The sequence below is a fragment of the Leptonychotes weddellii genome, chromosome 2, assembly GCF_054177405.1.
Source record: "Leptonychotes weddellii isolate Sample4059 chromosome 2, ASM5417740v2, whole genome shotgun sequence".
Classification (NCBI taxonomy): domain Eukaryota; kingdom Metazoa; phylum Chordata; class Mammalia; order Carnivora; family Phocidae; genus Leptonychotes; species Leptonychotes weddellii.
In genome coordinates this window covers 139,784,216-139,805,244 of record NC_138370.1, presented here as the reverse complement: position 1 = coordinate 139,805,244, position 21,029 = coordinate 139,784,216, and the positions used below count along the sequence as shown (strand labels likewise).

At 34.1% G+C, this 21,029-nt stretch overlaps 1 protein-coding gene across 2 annotated transcripts in view; it reads right to left on the bottom strand.

The window, feature by feature from the left end:
- Positions 1-743: 743 nt before the first annotated feature.
- CHIC2 (cysteine rich hydrophobic domain 2) overlaps positions 744-21,029 on the bottom strand; it is a 64,582-nt gene continuing 44,296 nt past the window's right edge. For both annotated transcript variants that reach the window (XM_081812373.1, XM_081812372.1), the window contains 3 exons: positions 9,744-9,800; positions 9,518-9,577; positions 744-6,059 (listed from right to left, as the gene is read on the bottom strand). In XM_081812373.1, the coding sequence (XP_081668499.1) occupies positions 6,009-6,059; positions 9,518-9,577; positions 9,744-9,800 (168 nt within the window). In that variant the 3' untranslated portion in view covers positions 744-6,008. The remainder of the gene's footprint in view (positions 6,060-9,517; positions 9,578-9,743; positions 9,801-21,029) is intronic.

Here is a 21,029-nt window from a genome sequence, read left to right as displayed (position 1 = left end):
AGACCAAATGCTGTGAATTAGCCCACATTTTAGTTTCAAGCACAGAATCACATATTGAAGTCACGCATTACAACCAACTCACTTAACAACAAAAACTCAACTAGCCAAAGCAAGCAAGTAAAAAAAAAAAAAGTCCCCTAGCTCAAATTAGAAATCCATTTGTTTACTAGAAAAACCCTGTCAATTAGGACTTGATTTTATAAGACTAAATATACTGCAACCAACATGGGACCAAAAACCAAACCACTTTAAATATAACCCATCTACATATTTCTTCACAATTATGAAGGCCAACAAATTTTTATCTAAACCCCCCATCTTGTTTTAACACAAACAGATGTTTGACAATGGTATCAATTTCTTAATAATGAAAGAAAAATATGATACATACCTTTTAAGATTCAACTATATATTTTATAGAAGTTATTTTCATTTTTTAAAATGTTACTAGACTTACCTGAATGTAACTAGAAATACCTGAAAACATAATAGGGACCCTGATCTTGGGTCTGCATAACTGCTCCCCTACCATAAGTTTCTGATTATTTTATTTGAAAACTTTCCATGCTTATTAAGGATAGAGGAATAAATTCCTAAAATTCTTTATTTAGTGTTTTTTAAAAAACTGTCAAACTTACATTATAAAAGATAAATAAAAGAATATTCAAGGTAGCCTCCCGTTATCTTCTCGAAGGACAATAGCAGAGGAAAACTCTATCTAGAACAGTATTTTTTCTTTAAAAAAAAAAAACAAGTTCCATTGTAATACATAAAGAATATATAAAAGGAAGCATAAAGCTCTGTGCAATTCCCCACCATTGCATAATTTTGCCCCTCGTAAACCAAAGTGTAGGGAAACAATATAGTTACTTCTCTCAGCCAACAGATTTCAGCACACTGCTTTCCAATCAGGTCTACCTTGCTTCCACTGCCAGCTTCATAATGCTTAACTCTTCTGAGAGGACAAAATGTCATTCATTAGCTCCAACAAATGTAAAAAGAGAGACTTTAAAAGAGCTTTGATAACTTCAGTTAAAACAAACTCCTGTTTATGAAGACTTCATGGCAACGCAATGAGATTATTGTAATTACCTAATTAAATAAGCTGCTACTAGAAGAGAAAGAAGGAGGTGGTCTTTTATTAGTGCAAAAGGTTTCTTGAGGGAACAGAATGTTCGTTCCTTCTTGAACATTTTAAATCCATACAGAATTTATGTCAAGAAAGAACTAGAACCAGTTATACTAAATTACGAACCAACAGGAGAGGAAATCTGCAGTTTGAGAATGTATTATGGTCCAGTAGAGTAGCCAAAACACTGATCCGTTACTTGTCTTCTCTTAAAGGCTGGCTGACTTTCTTTAAAAACAAATACATACAATTTGGCTTATCTGCCAAAATTAAGAATGCCTGGTATGGATAGTTTACTGAAATATTTCTGAGATAAAGAGCTGAGAAAGCGATACACTATCTATCCCTCATAAAGAGAAAAAAGCAGTCAACTCTCAAATTCAGAGCACCATGTTTATGAAGTAGAGGAGATGCTATTTAAAGCGGGGGGGGGGCGGCATGATTTTGCTTAAGTATCTGAAATGTAACTACATCTTAAAGGGTCTTATTAGAAAGAAACTTTTCTCAAGTATTGTACTTAATGTCTATGTGATTTTTAAACATGCAAATCATTACTATAAATATATACATACATAGGGAGTACTCTCTTTAATTTTAAATGCAAAATTTGATAGTAACTCAGGTTTCTGCTGACTCTGTAAGTAAGTCAAAAAAAAGCTACTTATTCATTTCTACTTTTATATATGACTTAGTAAATAACAGCAAAATAAATGACTTAAAATATGAGGTAGTCACAGTATCTTCCTTTTGTGGAAAAAGATAAATGCAAAGAAGCCAAGTAATTTGATGATTTCTCAGAACATCAGAAATAACTTCAAAATCAGGATTAGCATTCTGAATTTCTATTTTCAGTATTGCCTATTAAGGCTACAAACAACCTCTGTTGTTCAATTTACCATTGTGGGAGGAAGGGGAATATTGCTCCCTAGTACACAGAATTATGACTAATAATATAAACAATATTTAGGTTTCTCTTACATTACTATCTAAACATCTTTGTAAAAGTACAGAACAAGATAATAACTCAAGTTTTAAAGACAAATCACCTTCACATCTCAACTTATATAAAAGGCATGTTCCTAAAAATAACATAAAGTTGGTTATTATATCTGAAAGTGTATTTAACACAACTATTATGGGATAATTAATAGTTTGGTTTATTTGGTTTAGGATTGGCCTTGAGCCTATTCTTTCTGCCATAATAGTAGATATAAATCAGCTTTCTTCAGAAATGGTGGTTTGAGAAGCCTCACATGCAACCATCCTATTATTCTTTCCCTGCGAAGTCTGGACCAATAGGGTCTGTTGAAAAGGAAAATATCAATTGCACCACTGTTCCAATGGGAAATTTGAGTTTAGAAACTTTTAAAATGCAAGTACCACCTTAGCAGAATGGAGAGTCACCCATTAATCACTTAATGTGACTAACTCACTTTAATTGGCCTTCTAAATACCTAGCTAAGAATGCAAAAGAATTACCATTTGTACTGCGAGCTCTGGGGAAGGAAAACAAAAGGCAATGGTGAACTATATCTGTATCTGGATGAAGACTCTGGACATCAGGAGGGCAGCAAAAGGACCCACACTGCTTCAGCAGGATAGGAGAAGGAAAGAGGGTTCCAGGACTAGATGTTGGAATTCAGTCAAAGACAGTTTTAAACAGATTGTACTTCTGATTTAGTACTACTGACCAATATTGAACCAAACCAAATATTTACAGTGAAAATCAGGCATGCAGCTAAACGTTATAATTGTGAAGCAGAATACCATAAAAGTTAAAAGTCTATGTACATAATGTTATGTAAGACTACTGTAGTTTGAACGCATGCAACTGTGGATCCAGCTGTACATGTTACTATTAATATCATTCTTTTATAACCCAAGATTGATATGGAATGTTGTCAAAGTTTTATATAGTTTGCCTGTGTCTACTAATATAAAGAAGCAATCAGAGGTTGTCTACAAATAACACTGAAAACACAGCCATGGACAAAGTTGTAGTTCTTCCTGATTTAAAATGTTCAATTATAAAAGTAGTTTTTCTAATAAGGAAAGGAAATTATTGCTTACTATTAAAGGTTTGAACACTTCTTGATTTTAGGCCAAAATTACATGTTTATATTTCAAATGAATGGAACCTAGCCATTAAAGAGTCTTAATAAAGCATCTGATGACCTTATATAGGTAAGGTGACCCTCTTGTGAGCAGGGCCAGCATCTGCCTTAGAAGCTAAACATGTCACTTGAATTTTACTTATAGCCTTTAGGTTCTAGAGTATATTTTTTAACTCAGATATATAATAGTAGTGTATTAAAATATAATAAGCTTTGGAAAAGTAAATGTTTCTACACAAGAATGATGGACTACCTGTAAAATGCCAGTAATATATAAAAGATCGTAAGTTATTCACTTAGCCTATGCAAAATCTATATGCTAGATTTTCCGCCAATGATACCTTTTCTTGGCCAGTTTTAAAAGTACCTATGGTTCATGTCTCACAAACTTTAAGTTAGAAAACAGGAACTGAAGAACAATTATCATTTTAAGTACTTCCTTTGGACTAATGTTCATACAACATAGGCATCGCTGACATTTCTAATTTCCAGCAACATGGGCACTTAGATTCATGAATCAAGAAAGAATAAGCCAGCAGGCTTACTGGGGGCTACTAATAAAAACCCAAACATGGAAATCTAACTGCTCAAGGCATAACTGGCTAATGGTAATGCCACATATTAAGCATTCACGGTTCTTTTCTATATACACATTGGAAATGTAAGAGTGCACATTTCTCAGGACCTTAAAGCAACTGCCATGCCTCTCAAATCAGAAAAGCTTTAAAGGGATTCCTATAACTAAATACTATCAACTGTGAAAATTATCTTAGGTTAAAATATTCTTATGGGAATAATTTTTAAATTAAAATTTCCAGAAAACTAGTAACAGGAGAAAAAAATTATGTCGAAATAGGTACAGTTCTTCCTATAAAGCTGATCAATATGGTACTCTACAAATTTACAGAATTTTAGATATAGAACACTGTGTTGCAGAGCCTACAGAATTATATTTTTCTGCTCTTTCTGAATCCTGAGGCAGATTTTAGCCTTCTCCAGACAGTAATTTTTCACACTGAAACCATATAGGAATACTAGTTTTTGTAATAGCATTACCTTTTAGTTCTACTACTTTAAGGTGGTAGGACATACCCTGGACACAAGGTCAATAAAGCGAGAGGGGTCTGAATTATTTGTACTTTGAGCTCTTCATAGGAAAAGTGGTTTATAAATTCAAGTTGTTAAGTGTTTTGGGGAGCAATGGAAACAAATAATACTCAGGTGAAAAAAAAAAAACCACCCTAGTTTTTAAGATAGTTCCTGATGTCCAATACAGGATATAGGATTTAAGATACTAGAATCCAACTATTCAAATTTATATAGAATTACAGTACTTTGGAGGAGTACAGAGAAATACTTTTAAAAAATACAGGTATATAAATTAATGAAACTGGTATTTAAAAGATTTAATACAAGGAGAAAAGATACTGTATAGTGGTACCAATTCTTAATACAAATTAGTAAGCATAGTTTATATAATTTCAAAAGTTATTCACATTATTGCTAGATACCACAGTTGTATGGAACAAGTTCTTGACACACATTAAAACTTTTATAATTTCAGGTCTATAAAAACAAAAATTTACACATAGGCCATTCAGAAATTTAGAAAGTTTTAAAATGCATGGAGATATGTACAACAAAAGGAAGGAAAAAGTATGTATGTTTGTATATATTTAAAAGAAACAAGCTAATCTGATTAAACTTATATGTCACATTTTCAATCAAAAAAGTATACATAACTGGACTGAAAGCGAACTACTGGATAAAAACAGTACTAAATACGTCCTCCATTTCTTAGTAATAATCTCTTCTAAATATCAATGGGGTATTAAACACCAGCTTACTTTTAATTCTACAACTTTTGCTTTCTTTCAAAAACCTTTCAGAAACATACATCCATTCTACAATTATGTTAGACTGGGAGAAATATTTTCCTTAGAAATTTTTAAAAGGAGTATTTCCATACTTTGCTATATAAGATTTGATAAACAATAAAAAATAATGCAAGTAAGGCCATTATTATCATCTTGATCAAAAATATACACAGATTGTAATGCTACTATATTTTGTGATCCTGAGCTCTAGTAACCATTAGGTGCATGCATACCATTCATTATTTGTCTATTCTAATAAAAATAATTTAATCCTGCCTTACTACCTCTGAAGACAGAAATACTGTCAAAAATTTTTGATAGGTCTTCATAATGTTACAGATATTTCTGCTGTAAACAGAGCATTAGGAATTGTACGGGAAAGGATATGTTAGGTTCCAAAAAGCTATTAAAGAAAACTTACTATTTTAAAATAATAACGGTTTTAAATTTTAAAAGGAAGAAAAATAATACAAAGAGTGTGCTTGCTAGAATAGGTAAGTAGAGCCTTACAAAAGTGTTCTTCTATATTATGGAATTAATAAATAAAGGACTGTGTGTACCTTGGTGATAAAATAAAAAAGGCTGGCCACTTTTTATGCTAATTTCAAATGTATTTTTTCGATAATACAAAAAAAGTAATCCTTGAAAATCAGAATACATAACAGAAAAGAGCACAATAACTTAAGTATTAAACATCTGTATGAAATAATTTGCAAAGTTTGACAAAAATGCACACTTAGAACATGCGGTTATTTAAAAAAAACAAAAACAGAAAAGAACACCACACAATTCTGTAGAACCAATGTTATGTCACCACCAGGAGAGCACCAAGCAAGGCACCATTGGAAAGACAACATACTTGGAAAGTCTCTATAAATAAAGTAAATGCTAATCTGGTCGAAAAATCGGTGTCTTTGGTAAAAATTCTATGAGGATGACCTGTAGAGGGAGAAAAAAAAGTTTTAAAAAGATTTAAATAAATTTTTATCTTAAACAAATTTCCATTCTATGCCATCACTTACAGCAGTTTTGACAGTGCCCCTGAAGGAGAATGCATGCGGGGGTAAATGACGAAGGGAGCCAGAGCCAGCATTTCTTAAGCACTCACTACATACCAAGTGTCTCATATTCTGTATATCTTTTTAATCCTAAGAGCTTCTTCATGAGGCAAGTATTATTACCCTCATTTTACAGATGAGGATACTGATGATCCAAGTAAATATAACACCACGCACTGTGGGGTCAATATTTGAACACAGGACTACCTTAACTCCAAAGCCTTGCCCTTTCTACTGCACTATGTGGTTACAACCAACCTAATGTTTATTTCTTTGGCCTTCCTCCTTTTTATCTCACCCAATTCCATGGGTCTTTGGGTTCTAGATTTGCTCTCACTTTACCCTACCATGATACGTAATCTCTTGATAAAGGGTCCTTTATCTCTTTAATTTTTGAAAAAAGTTCTTTTCTTCTTAGGTCAGCAATATTAAAGACTAAATTTGTTCCAAAGGACCTTTTACTATGAAACTAAAGGAAAACCAATAAAAACAAAACACATTAACACAGAAAAACACAAGGTGACCAGAGCTAATTTTTATTCCAAATGTGAGTTGCCTTAAACGACAATCAATTCTTTCCCTTGTTCCAACTCTGTATGAAACTGATGCTAAACAAAACATTATTTGAACAGCTTCCAAGTTTGGTGAACTCCTCATTTTTCTTTCAGAAACTTGTCCTCATATAACCTCCAGGTTTGGACACTCTTCTACATTTAGCCAAATGAGCCAGAAACTTTCATTTTCACTCTTCAATTCTCCTGACTTTTGATCTGTCTCAATAAAGAAGGCTCTTCTACACACAGCTCAAAAATACTTCTCTCCTACTTTAGTTATCCTGTACTAAGCCTTCGGTGCCACCCTTTGCCACTCTTCTGACCTGGCATTTGCCAACAAAATGTTCACTGGTTTCCTATAGCTTTTTATTTGAGCTAGATTCCTGTTTCTCAGTTTCCTCATATAATAAATAAAGGGATTGGACTAGATGACAAAATTCATTGCAGCTCTAAAATTTGATGATTAAACTACCTGATTTGATGTTTAAACTACTTATGAGTCAACATTCAATAAACACTTCTATATTTCAAACATGTCCTCATCAGACAGTTTCATAAATTTCAGTTCTTAGGTGTAGGCATCACATTTTACAGTGTTTACCATCTAATGCAAAATAAAGGCTACCTTTGACTATATTTGAATTATCATTAGTTTTTAAAGAATATATCCTACAACCTCATTTCACACACAGAAAGAAGCCACACATAGAAACTGGCCACTTGTCTTACGTCTTCTAAATCACACTATTCTACTGTATCTGAATAAAAGAAAAGTTGGTATCAAGTTGGTATTTTTTCTAGATTGTCCCCAATATTCAAAATATAATCAAGGAGAATCATTTTCTTTTAACTAACAAATGAAATTTCTGTAAGTTAAAGAAAAGTTGAGGTCAAAGAGAAATATGTGGTAAAAAGGGCCCCAATTCATTAGAAAAATGAAGCACTCTTCTTCTTACTATTTTGCTATCTTAACTTTTGAAAATTATTTAAGGAGTTTTTGAAATTATGTTATTCTCCCAAGCAACTATCACAAATATACATACTCTGAGAAAACTTAGAAAAAAACACATTTTTGTAGCAATTTTTATATATTTTTCCTTTAAAAAAATTGTATTTTTAAGTAATCTTTATACCCAACATGGGGCTCGAACCCACAATCCTGTCACATGCTCCACGGACTGAGCCAGCCAGCTACCCCTATATTTTTCCTTTGAACAACTGTTTTGGGTATCTTCTATGATGGTATACGAAATAATATGGCTTTAGGAAAAGTGTTTATCTAAAAATTCATGATAAATTACACTATTTTACAAAGTACATAGTTCAGAATGTTCTGGATGGTTAAATTATTTTATTTTTAGTTAATAAAAGAATGTCATAAAAATAAACATGAATATTTGAGTGCATTTTATGAATGAATGACGTTCTTATAGTTCTATCTGGAAATAACAGCACTGGAAATAACTTTCATGTTTTCCTTTCCCAAGTAAATTTAGAAATGTGTTAGTATTTCGGTTCATAAATATAGCAAGTATTTTTTCACAAAATCCTTTAAATCATCCCTCCCCCCAAAATATATAAACTCTTACCATCTATGATGAAAGCACTAGACTAGCATTTCTTAATAAAAAAAAGTATCAAGTATCTTTCTCATCATCATAAATTAACATGTTTGATATAATAGATAATGATAAAATCTACATTCTTTGATTCAGTGAATAGAGCTATTCTATGAAAAAAGACATTTTTAAGATGTCTTTTATGTTCAAGGCTAGAAATGGGATTTAACTGTATGATAATGAAAGAAAGGGAAAATGCTACAGAGAAAAATGATTTTATGATAATTTCCAACTATTTAAGCACTGTTTTAATCAATCTCTTGTTCACACACACTCTCACACACATGCACACACATACATATACTATCTATGATGGCTATATTGTTTCAGAGAATAGACAAAATCTGCCAGAAGTGTGTCTGGTTACTTCACAAAGAATATGACTTTCATTTTCAACAATTAACTCTTCCACAGATCTTTTTCTTTTAATATAATAACCTTTCCATATTTAAAATAAAACACCCAAGCTCAGGGGAGAATAAATAAAAATTCATGATTTTCTACAGTCTTCTGAACTTGAAAGGAGAAAAATTGTTCAAGTAAATCAAGGAGTCAGTAAATTAAACCCCATACTGAATAAACTCTAAAATTCATTGTATACATATGCCAATTAGATATCTTTTAAAAAATACAGGATGAGCAACCTCTCCTCTCCTGCTTTAAGATAATTTTTACAAAACAATATTCTAATAACATTTTGAAAGATTCTTTAAAGGCCACTGAAGTATGGGCAGTTAAAATATATAAAGGCTAAAGGTTTCTTAAGCTCCAACGGCTTGGCTGAAAGGTTTTCTTCCATACTTGGAAACTTGATTAGCATTATATAAAAAAGCCATATCTGACTTGCTGCGTAACCAAAGTTGTGGTTATTCTTTATACAGCATCTAAAATTTCACACTCCATCAACACATGTTCAGGCTATTTTATCTTGGCAATTAATTTATTATTTTTCAGAACACAGTGAAGCCTTGTTTTCAAGTCATTCATAACTTTATAAATCAGTCTTGCACATGAAACCATGCATCTGTGAACCGTAGAAAATCCCTGCGCTCAGGAGATTAAGCTCCTGACACCTTTGCTGATTAATAATCATGGAAAGAATAAGATCAGAAGCAAAATAAATGATCATTTAATAGAGAAACTCACAAAACAGCCCTTTAACTTACATATTCCATCATGTTATTCGTTTCACATTTCCTTTTGCTCAGTCTCCAGTGCAAGCACAGCTAGACAAGTAGGAGAGTAAAAGAAGAAAAATGAGCTCTATTTTATTGCAGCATACAGACTAACCCATTTGTCCACCTTTCATATTTTTAGTTCAACAAAAGCATCTGTTTCCATACTGTGCAATTCAGACCCCAACAGTACGAAGCTGCTCCCTGTGGTACTCACCTTGTGGTATAACCTATTGTTTTCCCATTCTAATAACTTCTCAATCGATCTTCGTGTCTGGAAGACAAATGAGAAAAAAGTTTACTCTTGACTGGTTTTAGAAAAACTTTGTTTTGCAGCTGTTTTTTGTGTGAAAAGGAGAGAGGTAGAAGACAGTGACTGAGTGAGTACATGGTGGTCTGTAACACTTTCAACATTTTAGTACTAAGTAGTACCCTGAACAGAAACAGTACTCTATTTTAATAAAGATATGGTTTTATTCTTCAGCACTGTATCTTTTTTTAACTGTTTCAAACTTATCAGCCTCTGATATGAAACTATCAAAGTCTTTTAAAAAGCTAATGTCAAAAAAATAAAAATAAGAATAAATAAAAAGTTAATGTCATCTACCAAATGATATAAATTTTAATCCCCATTTCTTTCAAAAATATTTTTGCAGTACTTAGTGATAAAAGTTCCTTCATACATATTTTAAAACTAATTATTTAAATATTAGTTAACAAAATACAAATGACTTTAGGGTAAAATCAAAAAGAAAATAATTAAACATTAATAGATAAAAAAATCAATTAGCTATCAAAACAAATTCTCACATCATACTTAAAAATAACACCCAAATTTAAAAGCCTGTTTATTAATTATTCCACAGATAAGGATTTTCAGAGGCAAAATATTATATACAAACCAACAAAAATGATACTGAAATGCTTAAATCAATACTACTGTTAAAGGAATCAACTGAGAAATTTATGTTTCAGTACACTTGATTTTTGCAGTATCTTATGCAGCATAAAATGGGTCTTGCCTGGAAGTATGAATAAAAGAGAGGATAATTCATGACGCCAGGTGTTAGGATGAGACTGACACAGCTGCAGGTGCAAAAGGGACAGACAGTGTTGCCACAAGAATCAACTGCAACTTGGTGCAGCTGCAGCTTCCTTGCAGGGGAAGGAAAAAAGCATCTAGCGCTATTAACGTGCACAACTAAATGAGTACTAATAATCAAATATGAAAACTTGCTGGTCAAGCAAGGATGAGGTGAAAAATTGTTAGGATCAAGCTGGTTTTGAATAGTTTAATGTTACATAACAAATGGTTAATATTTCTTTAAAGTATCTACTGTAATCTAAGTTACCATACTACCTTTTAGCATGTTGTACATACTAAAGATACACTAGTCACATAGGTGCCAATTATAATTCATAACTACCAATGAATTACCCGCTATTACCATTTTCCAAGCTTATGTCATAAAAATCGGAAAATCCCCTAACTCTGAGCAATAATATGCCAACGACTAAATTATCACATTACTTTTTTTGAAGTTTTTTTTTGGGGGGCAAGAATTTTAAAGGAAAAAAAGTGCCCTTGTTAACAATGATCAGCAGACCTCACTTGTTTCTTTGTAAAGATAGCCTTTTAGAGGCAGCTCTCCTTTTAAATGAAAATAGGGCAGCAGTTATGGTCACACTTTTTGTTAATTTAGTTGCCAGTCAGCCCCAAATCAAAAGAAAATAAGGCTGCAGAGTGTAATTAACATTCAGTTCAGTCGTTTTGTCCCTTGTCTAGCCCCCAAGCTTTGTTAAAATTGCCATCTGAATGCTGAAGGCTGTAGGGAAATCGATTTGATTCTAATCGCACCATGAAAAGAACATGATCTAACTGCTTTCAGCCCTCCGTAAATCTGTACTAGGTCTTTAGCACAATGCAACTTCCAATTTAAAAAGCACTGAATGTCTCGTCAATGACTTTGTGAAGAAAAAAGAACAAGGAGCAGACATAAAAATTCCAATAGTTGTTTAAGCATTAAAGTTCATTTGCATCACAGCGAACCTGAAAAGGGCTGACCTCTCAAACCGCCTCTCAGGTCTATGAAGTTGTAGCCTTGACAAGCTCACATTGACAGAGCTCATTGACTCTGAAAGGCTACTCTATCAATGGTGAAAAATGGCAATAGGTTCTACTCTGAGCAGGCATCTGCCTGCCCACCCGCTGCTAAACCAATGGCAAAACCGATTCAAAACCTGAATCTACCTTGTAATCTTCCTTTCTAGGACTTTTTAATAATAGATTAAGATTACTATACAATTTGAGGTTTTACTTTTACTGATGTTTAAAAAGGGGGGTGGAGAATGAAATAACTAGGGTGGGGAGAACAAGCTATCCAAGTCCAAGGTTTTACATCAACATATAAAAAGTAAAAGCTTAACATTACATTCAGCAAATATTCATTACTCAAAGAAAAAAGTGTAGTTACCATCATCAGATTTCATCACAAATTTAAACCTATGCTATATTATAATAAGAATGGATCTCATTAGAAATGGATCCCAGGGTACATACAAAATCAATTTAGATACTTTAAAATAGTTACTTTAAGTAACTGAAGTCAACTAGCAGTTTTTGGATAAAAGGTAATTACAAAGTATAAACCTAAAATTCCAAAATATTTATGTAGGAATTCTGAATTTACTCTTCGCCTCTAATTAGGAGTTTAATGATAGGGTTTGGTATAATAATTGTATCTTACAATATTTAAGAACTCAAAACAAAACAAACCCTGATATGCAATATTCTGAATAAGCATCTAAATATAAAATATTTCTACATACTTGACAGTCTGGAGAAAAAGCTGTGAATTAGCAGCATCTAATCTTGCGATAAGACTTCTTTCCTGCTTGACAGGTGAAAAAAAAGCACTTGCACGTGCAGCTTAATTAATCATTGCACTTGACATCTCAATGATTTACAGTGAGGAGCAGGTGAGAACATACAAAACCAGAAAGGAACCCTTGATCTAAGTGGAACATTTCTAGGACACTAAGGTGACAAGTATATAGATTCTAGCAGTCATTTAAAAAAGGAAAGAGAAAAAAAGAAAGAAAGAAAGAAAGAAACTGTGCCACAAATTATTTGTTAGTAACAACAAAAGCTCAAATTAAATGGAAAAAAAAAAAAAAGCTTTAACTACCAAGAATGTTTAATACTCTGCAATTATTTTAGCTAAAAAAATCAAAATATATTTTCAAGCTTAAATACAATACCAATTTAGCAAATACTGAAAAAATATATGACACCTCAGCATTTATAAAAGCTATTTAAAAGCCTTTCAACATGAAAAGAAAGCACCTTATAATTGCAGTCATCTAGAAATAAAAGTTAAGAGTTTATGTCCACAGGGTTGTTAGATAGCTATTTCTAAAGAAATATAAGATTCAACACTGCCAAACTCTATTAATTACTACTAGACAAGAAAACCTAACCATATAAAAATCTGTTCTTGATTTTTAAAAGTTTGTATCAATCATCAAATTCAATATAAATTAAAGCAAACTAAGATGCATCAGAAAAAAATTAGTACATACAGGGCCTGTCAACACAAAATACCAAAAAATCATCTTTCAGTATTCTAGGCCAGTGGATTTCTAAAAATAAGTCATCTTAATTTTCTGAAAAGAATTTGGTGCTTGTGAAAAGCACCAGATTGATAGTCATGGGAACTAAAAATCTTCTATTTAACTGAAAAGAACAGGGGAAAGGGCAGTACAGGCTTCAATGTTAGCTTCCCTACAGTGGGCCTTAATCCTTTTCAGTGTTCACACCCTGGGGGTGAGAGGACAGGTTAGTGGTTCTTTACCAATGAATCCTCAGTCCTGTAGCATAAGATGATCAACAAGAAATCTAATTTTATCATGGATTCTTAATTAAAAGGACCCAGACCACCAACTCACACCATGCAAGCAAAACAAGTTTTTAAGAGAATAATATGCCATTAACCTGGTCTGGAAGGGGACAGCCCCAAGAATCTGGACTCCCACCTATCTTCCTTATCACAGAGCTCACTTTAACTTTTTTTCACACATTTCTTCATTTCAACACCTTGCTAATTATATTTTTCTCACAGGTGAAGTAACTATAATATAGTCATTTGGCAATGTTACAGTAAAAAATAACAGATTCAAAACCATTTCAATTTCTAAATAAACAGACCTTTAAGTAACAAGTAGTAGTAATAGAAGGATAGAAATTTTGGCTTCTATTTCTATTGCCTTTGATTCCTTTTAATTTTTTGATAGAATTGTGGACATAAGTGAAAACATGAAAACCTTAATAGATGTAAAATGGCCTGGATAATTCACAAAATGGCTAATTAAATAATGATTAATAAAAAATTTACATTAGGTATGACATGTTCCTACCAACTTCCAAAGAGGCATCTAAAGTAAGCTTACAATAGTAAAGTACCTATAAAGCACCTAGAAATACTTAAGTTAGCACAACTGAAAATTAGGGTTTCTTGAAAATTCAAATTTGGCTTATTATGAAGCATTTTTGCCATTTTTTTCTAAATATCATTACTTTCTAAGGAATAAATTAGTATCCCCTATAAGTAAATTACATGCCATTAGACATAAATAAGTCATTCAGGGCAGCAAGGAATCATTTAGAAAACGTTGAGTGTATTATTCCCCTACTTTGTTAACACTATTATTTAATAGTATACTCATTACCAGTGATTCGTTTATCACAATAAATTGTTTGAAAAGTGTTTTTTCAAAAAGTGGCTTTCTAGAAGTTGCTAATAAAATCAATGGAAATCTCATGAATTTTAAAGTACTTCAAAGCCAAAGGAAAAAATGTTTAATGTGGAAGCTGTAACAAAATTTCTCTGAATTTTTCCCAAGGAAACAGCATTCTTATCAGTCTTGAAAACATAAAGATGCTAAAATATGTTAGCAAGATATATAAATAGAAGATCTCACTAATACTAATAACTATAAAAGTTCAGCTATTTCAACTTAAAAATTTAACTCAATAAACTCAAACTTTATTTGAATGAGATTTATTCATATCACAATGTCAAAGAGCAATTTCAAATGCTCAATTTCTTTTTTAAAACAAGTTTTAATTTTAAACTTCTAAATTTATAATGCATTAAGCTTTAACTAGAACAACGCTTTAAATACATGCATAATCTCATTTTTTAAAGTATTTTAAGTATTTTCAAGTAAGAACTATATTTTCTTTTGACATCCATACAAATTCAAATTGCTAAAATAAGTGACTCAACAATGTTTCTAGTTATAAGTCATCAGAAGGAAACCATATAAAATTTTAAATGAATTAACAAGAGAAAATTACATAATTTACCTGTTTCTTTTGGATTAGTATGTCTTATATTGCAGTGATGTGCAGAAAATTAAATGGTGTACCTCAGTATTGTGACACATGAAAAATCTGGATTCAACAAAAAGACAAACTAGACTATGATTAGATTCCTCAAAAGGATGTTTAAAGAGGGGCGCCTGGGTGGCTCAGTTGTTAAGCGTCTGCCTTCGGCTCAGGTCATGATCCCAGGGTCCTGGGATGGAGCTCCATATCCGGCTCCCTGCTCCGAGAGAAGCCTGCTTCTCCCTCTCCCACTCCCCGTTTGTGTTCCCTCTCTCACTGTGTCTCTGTCAAATAAATAAATAAAATCTTTAAAAAAAAAAAAAAAGGATGTTTAAACAAATTCCCTTCCTATACTTAAAGGCTCCTTTTAAAAACTTCGTATGAACATTAACTTTTAAATAACCTAGATAAACTAAAACATCCACCAAAGTATCATTAGAACAACACTTTTAGTACTGTTTGTCCAAAGTAATATTTTGAGATGAAGATAAGCTAAGCAACTGCAGGTATTTTGTGTATCAAAACTATAATTAAACACGGTATGCGTAAATACAATTCATCAAGAGTTTATGACTTAGACTAGTGATTCTTAACTTTTTTAGGTTACTCTATTTGGTGAATGATGAAAAAGGTACATATACATAAATATATAAAATATTGCACATGATTTTAAGGGAGTTATCCACTAACCTCTGATAACATTTCAGTCAATACCGATAACATGTCAAAAAACAAAAACTGCATTCATTGTGAGTCCACTATACTCAAATAAATGTTTTTAAAAGCTAAAACTGAGTTTTAACTGACATCAGAAGATCAGAAAAACTGTTCATAAGGCAAGTGAATTTCATTAACCTAGTATAATCAAAAGTATTACTATCAGGGATTTTGACAAATGAATTTCACTAAGCTAGTATAATCAAAGTATTACTATCAGGGATTTTTAAAAACTATGCAATTACACAAGAATGAAACACTGGTTAGGACCAACAGGTAAAGGGAAAAGTCACTTGCTAAGTGATCATAATGGACAGCTAGAGAAACAAAAAGGGATAGGGAATACTATCTATTGATCTTCACACCCAATGCTAGGTGTCTTCCCTTTGTTACCTTATTTAATATTCACAAAGCATCTATAAGGCATCTTGATTTACTTTCATTGTACGTATGAAAACTACAGCTTAAATGAGTTAAGAAACTTAAAGCTGCACTAGAAACAGGTAGAGCTAGGATGTGAAACCAGGATTGTATGGCCTTCAGTATGATGCTCTTTCCATTATACACCAGAGCTATGAGTTTGTAAAGAATCTGTAACTTGTCAAATAACACATCTATGACATGCAAAAAGTATCGAAGTTACTAACGAGGCTATTGGCCTTGACCATCCAACTTACTCTAAAACTAAATTTAATAATTAAATAAATTAATAAATTTAGTAATAATCTAATATTCTGTGATTCTAAGGTCTGAAAAACACCCATTCTACTCTATTCCTCAGTCTCAATGAGATTCACCCACAATGTATTTTATTTTTTATACCTTGCCTCATGCAATAAAACATGACTTGAGGTATATTTCTATTTTATACATTAACTACACAGACTTACAGAATTTAAATGGTTTGTCCAAGGTCATGTACACCATTCAGGGAAATGACAGGATTCAAGCTCAGATCTCCAAGCTTTAAAGCCAATGTTCTTCTTTTTTTTTTTTAAGATAATATTTATTTATTTGTTTGTCAGAGAGAGAGCACAAGCAGGGGCAGGAGCAGGCAGAGGGAGAAGCAGGCTCCCCACTGGGCAAGGAGCCTGATGCGGGACTCAATTCCAGGTCCCAGGGGTTCATGACCTGACAGAAGGCAGATGCTTAACCAACCGAGCCACCCAGGCATCCCTAAAGCCAATGTTCTTTCCACTTTGGATAACTATTTCTACTTGTATCTGAATTTGAAAAAGTTTCAAATAAAATGTAAAAACAAGATAAAAACAATCATCTAATTCTTTTCCTTCAATCATGCAAAGAACAGCATCATTCTTTACATCAAGTAAAAGTAGCTGCAGACTTACACTTCTGAGTAGGATGTAGTAGCTGGTGTCAAGCCAACACTCCACTACCAACAGAAATAGATAAATTGAAGAAGAAAAAACACATTATTTTTAAAACATTAGAAAGTTCTGAAAACAACACAGAATAGATGAAATAAAATCCAGGGAAGAGAAAAAGCCCTTCCTAAATCATTTGATGATTACTGGCCATTTTCTCTGGTTGATTCTAGGGGTGGGCTGAGGATCAGACTTGGCAACAACCAGCGGGACTCAACAGGGGAAAAGGGAAATCAACAAAGCTTTTGCAGGTTGTGCATGCGACTCAATGGATTGGAAATTAGATGTGCCCTAAAATGCAAAGCCTGTTCTCCCTAGAGACATTATTGAGTTCTGAGGCAGCATGGCATAAGGGTCGGGACCAAGCCAGAAAGGCAGAGAAAAATTACTCACAGTCTCCCAGGGTGTAGGAGAAAAAATTCTGCTGGAGGGAGAAGGATCTGCAGCAATCCAACACTTGATTGGTCTCTCCCTCAAGACACTGGAACCTGCAGGAGATGGAAGGCTAAAAAGCCAAACTCAAAATATCCTAAGGGTACAACTTTTAGGAGAAAAAAAGGAGAAAAAGACCTGCCAAACCTCAATCAAACGTCTAAGAAGGGCCATACCCAAGAAAAAGGGAAAAATCCAAAGGTGAACTGAATCTTACTAAACTTGCAACCCATGCCAACGCAGCTCAATCTCTGATTAGACCAAACTGATCAGTATTGTCCTCACCCTATCTGCCTAATAGAGAAAAGGTGAGACCCTTGATTGTGGAAGATTTCATCTGGAGCTTCTCATTTTGTGTATAATATCTAGCATAAAATAAAAAACTATAAAAGGCAGGAAAATGTGACAAATAATCAAAAAGAAAAAAACCCACAGTTTAAACAAACCCATGAATAATCCAAGTATTGGTGTTAGCTGAGAGGACTTTAACTATGGTTAATATGTTCAATGAAATAAAAGGCAAAGATGGACAAATATGCATGAAAAGAAGAAGATTTCAAAGAGAACTGAAACTCTCTAAAAACATCAAATGGACATTCTAAAATTAAAAAATACAGTGTCTGAAATTAAGAACTCACTGGAAGGTTAAAAGCAGACTGGACACTGAAGATAGGCAAAGCAAATTTTTCTACAAACCACATCAATACTATGTCCTAAATATTCAAAGAGAACTGAATGTCAGCCAGCTCTTGGCAAAAATACATTTTCTAAGTTGTCTAACACATCTTTCTTTAAAGTCCCAGTCCCACCACCTCTGCATGTTTAAGGCTTAAAATTTACACTTTTTTGACTATCGTCTTTTATGATGAGAATTTAGTAACATGTTTTTATTCCAATTAAAAACTAATTACCAGCACTGTTCACACTAATGGCCATAGTTTGTTTAGTTTATGTAAATATCAGTTTTCTAAGTTTCAAGCCTCAAGTATTCTTTAAAATGTAATAACAAGTATATTCCTCATAATGTGAAATCTTTTACATCCTTTTCCAAAGCTATTCACGTAACATTTCAAAGAGGTTACACCTATTTCTTTATCTTGCACTTTACAATATGGGAGATGCTGGGGAAGGGGCAGTAACCCACAGACCCAACACCCAGGGTTGGACATAGAAAACTCAACTCTGAGAGTCCCTGTCCTGCCTACACTGCATTAACTCATTACATCGAATTCTCAGTCTCTCTAAGAGTAAATATACAAGTTTCAAGGAAGGATGTAGTATTCGGGGGAAAAAAACTTTAGGGGGAAGGAGCAAGATGGCAGAGGAGTAGGAGACCTGGATTTCGTCTGGTCCCAGGAATTCAGCTGGATAGCGATCAAACCATTCTGAACACCTACGAACTCAACCCAGTCGGAGATCGAAGAAAAGAATAGCAGCAACTCTCTGAACAGAAAAGCGACCACTTTCTGGAAGGTAGGATGTGCAGAGAAGTGAATCCGAAGCGATATTCGGGAGGATAGATGGCGGGGGAGGGGACCTCCGTCAGCCGCTTCTGGCAAGTGATAGAGCAGCGGAGCACAAAATTAGAACTTTTAGAAGTGGGCTCCGCTGAGGGACGTCACTCCAGCGGCTAAGCGGGGGGTGGAATCCTCGCGGGACAGTGTAGTCTCAGGACCCTTGGGGTCACAGAAAGACCGGGGGTGCCTGAGCACGGCAGAGCTCCCAGGTATCAGAGCAGGGAAGGCGGCTGCAGAGACGGAGCCAAAGAGTGGGATCTCAGCTCAGGGTTGCCATAAACCGTGATCCGTGGCTCAGTCAGGCCACTGCTCCTCCAGCAGGGACCCAACAAGCGACAGATCCCGGGAGACTCCCCTTCCTCCCCCCGGGAGGAGTGGCACGGGAGCACACCGCAGGGAGCTGCTGGGTTTGGAGACTCCACACCGAGTCGGGTGCCAGAGATAGAAATGCTCGATCACAGGCCGGGTGAGCACGGAGGGCGGCCAGAGATCGGGGAGACCGGAGTGACTGACTGCTTTTCTCTGGGGGCTCACTGAGGAGTGGGGCCCCGAGTTCTCGGCTCCTCTGGGGCAGAGACTGGGAGGCCGCCATTTTCACTCTCGTCCTCCAAAGCTGAAGGGAAAGCTTGCAGGGAACAAAAGCTCCCGAGAGCAAACCCAAGCAGATGACTTAGCCCGGACCCAGCAAGGGTGGGGCAATTCCGCTCCCGCAAAGACATTTGGGATCCATGGCAACAAGTCCCTCCCCCAGAAGATCAGCAAGAACCACCAGCCAAGACCAAGTTTATCAGTCAGTGAGAACGACAGAACTCCAGCGCTAGGGGAATACAGCACATAGAATCCATGGCTTTTTTCCCATGATTCTTTAGTCTTTCAAAGGTAATTTTTTTTTTAACTTTTTTTTTTAATTTTTCTTTTTCCCTTTTTCAACCAACATCTTATCAATCCCTTTTTTAAAAAACATTTTTATTTTTCATTTTTAGAGTCATATTCTATCCCTTCATTGTAGTTAACTTTATTTTTGGTATATATATAAGTTGTTCTCTCTTTAAAATTTTGGGATACAGTTTCTTCTAACAGACCAAAATATAACCTAAATCTCTAGTGTATGGCTTTGTTCTAGTCTCCTGCCTGATCACATTCTCTCCCTTTTATTTTTAAATTTCTCTTCTTTCTTTTTTCAACCAACTTATCAATTCCTTTTGTAAAATCTTTTATAATTTTCATCTTCACAGTCATATTCCATCCCTTCATAGTACTTACCCTTATTTTTGTACATATGTAAGATTTTCTTTAAAATTTTGGGAGGCAGTTTCTTCTAACAGGCCAAAATACACCCAAAATCTAGTGTGTGGCACTGATCTATTCACCAGCCTGATCATATCTGATCATATTCTTTTTTTTTTCTTTTTTTTCTTTCTTTCCCTTTCTTCTCCCCTGGTTTCAGGTCTCTTCTGATTTCTTTAGTGTATATTTTTCTGGGGTCATTGTTACCCTGTTAGCATTTTGTTCTCTCATTCATCTATTCTCCTCTGGACAAAATGACAAGACAGAAAAACTCACCTCAAAAAAAAGAGTAAGAGGCAGTACCGACTGCCAGGGACCTAATCAATACGGACATTATTAAGATGCTGGAACTAAAGCTCAGAATGACGATTATAAAGATACTAGCTGGGCTTGAAAAAAGCATGGAAGATACTAGAGAAACCCTTTCTGGAGAAATAAAAAAGAACTAAAATCTAACCAAGTCGAGATCAAAAAGGCTATTAATGAGGTGCAATAAAAAACGGAGGCTCTAACTGCTAGGATAAATGAGGCAGAAGAGAGAATTAGTGATATAGAACACCAAATGATGGAAAATAAAGAAGCTGAGAAAAAGAGAGATAAATAACTACTGGATCATGAGGGCAGAATTCAAGAGATAAGCGATACCGTAAGACGAAACAATATTAGAATAATTGGGATCCCAGAAGAAGAAGAAAGAAAGAGAGGGTCAGAAGGTATATTGGAGCAAATTATAGCAGAGAACTTCCCTAATTTGGGGAAGGAAACAGGCATCAAAA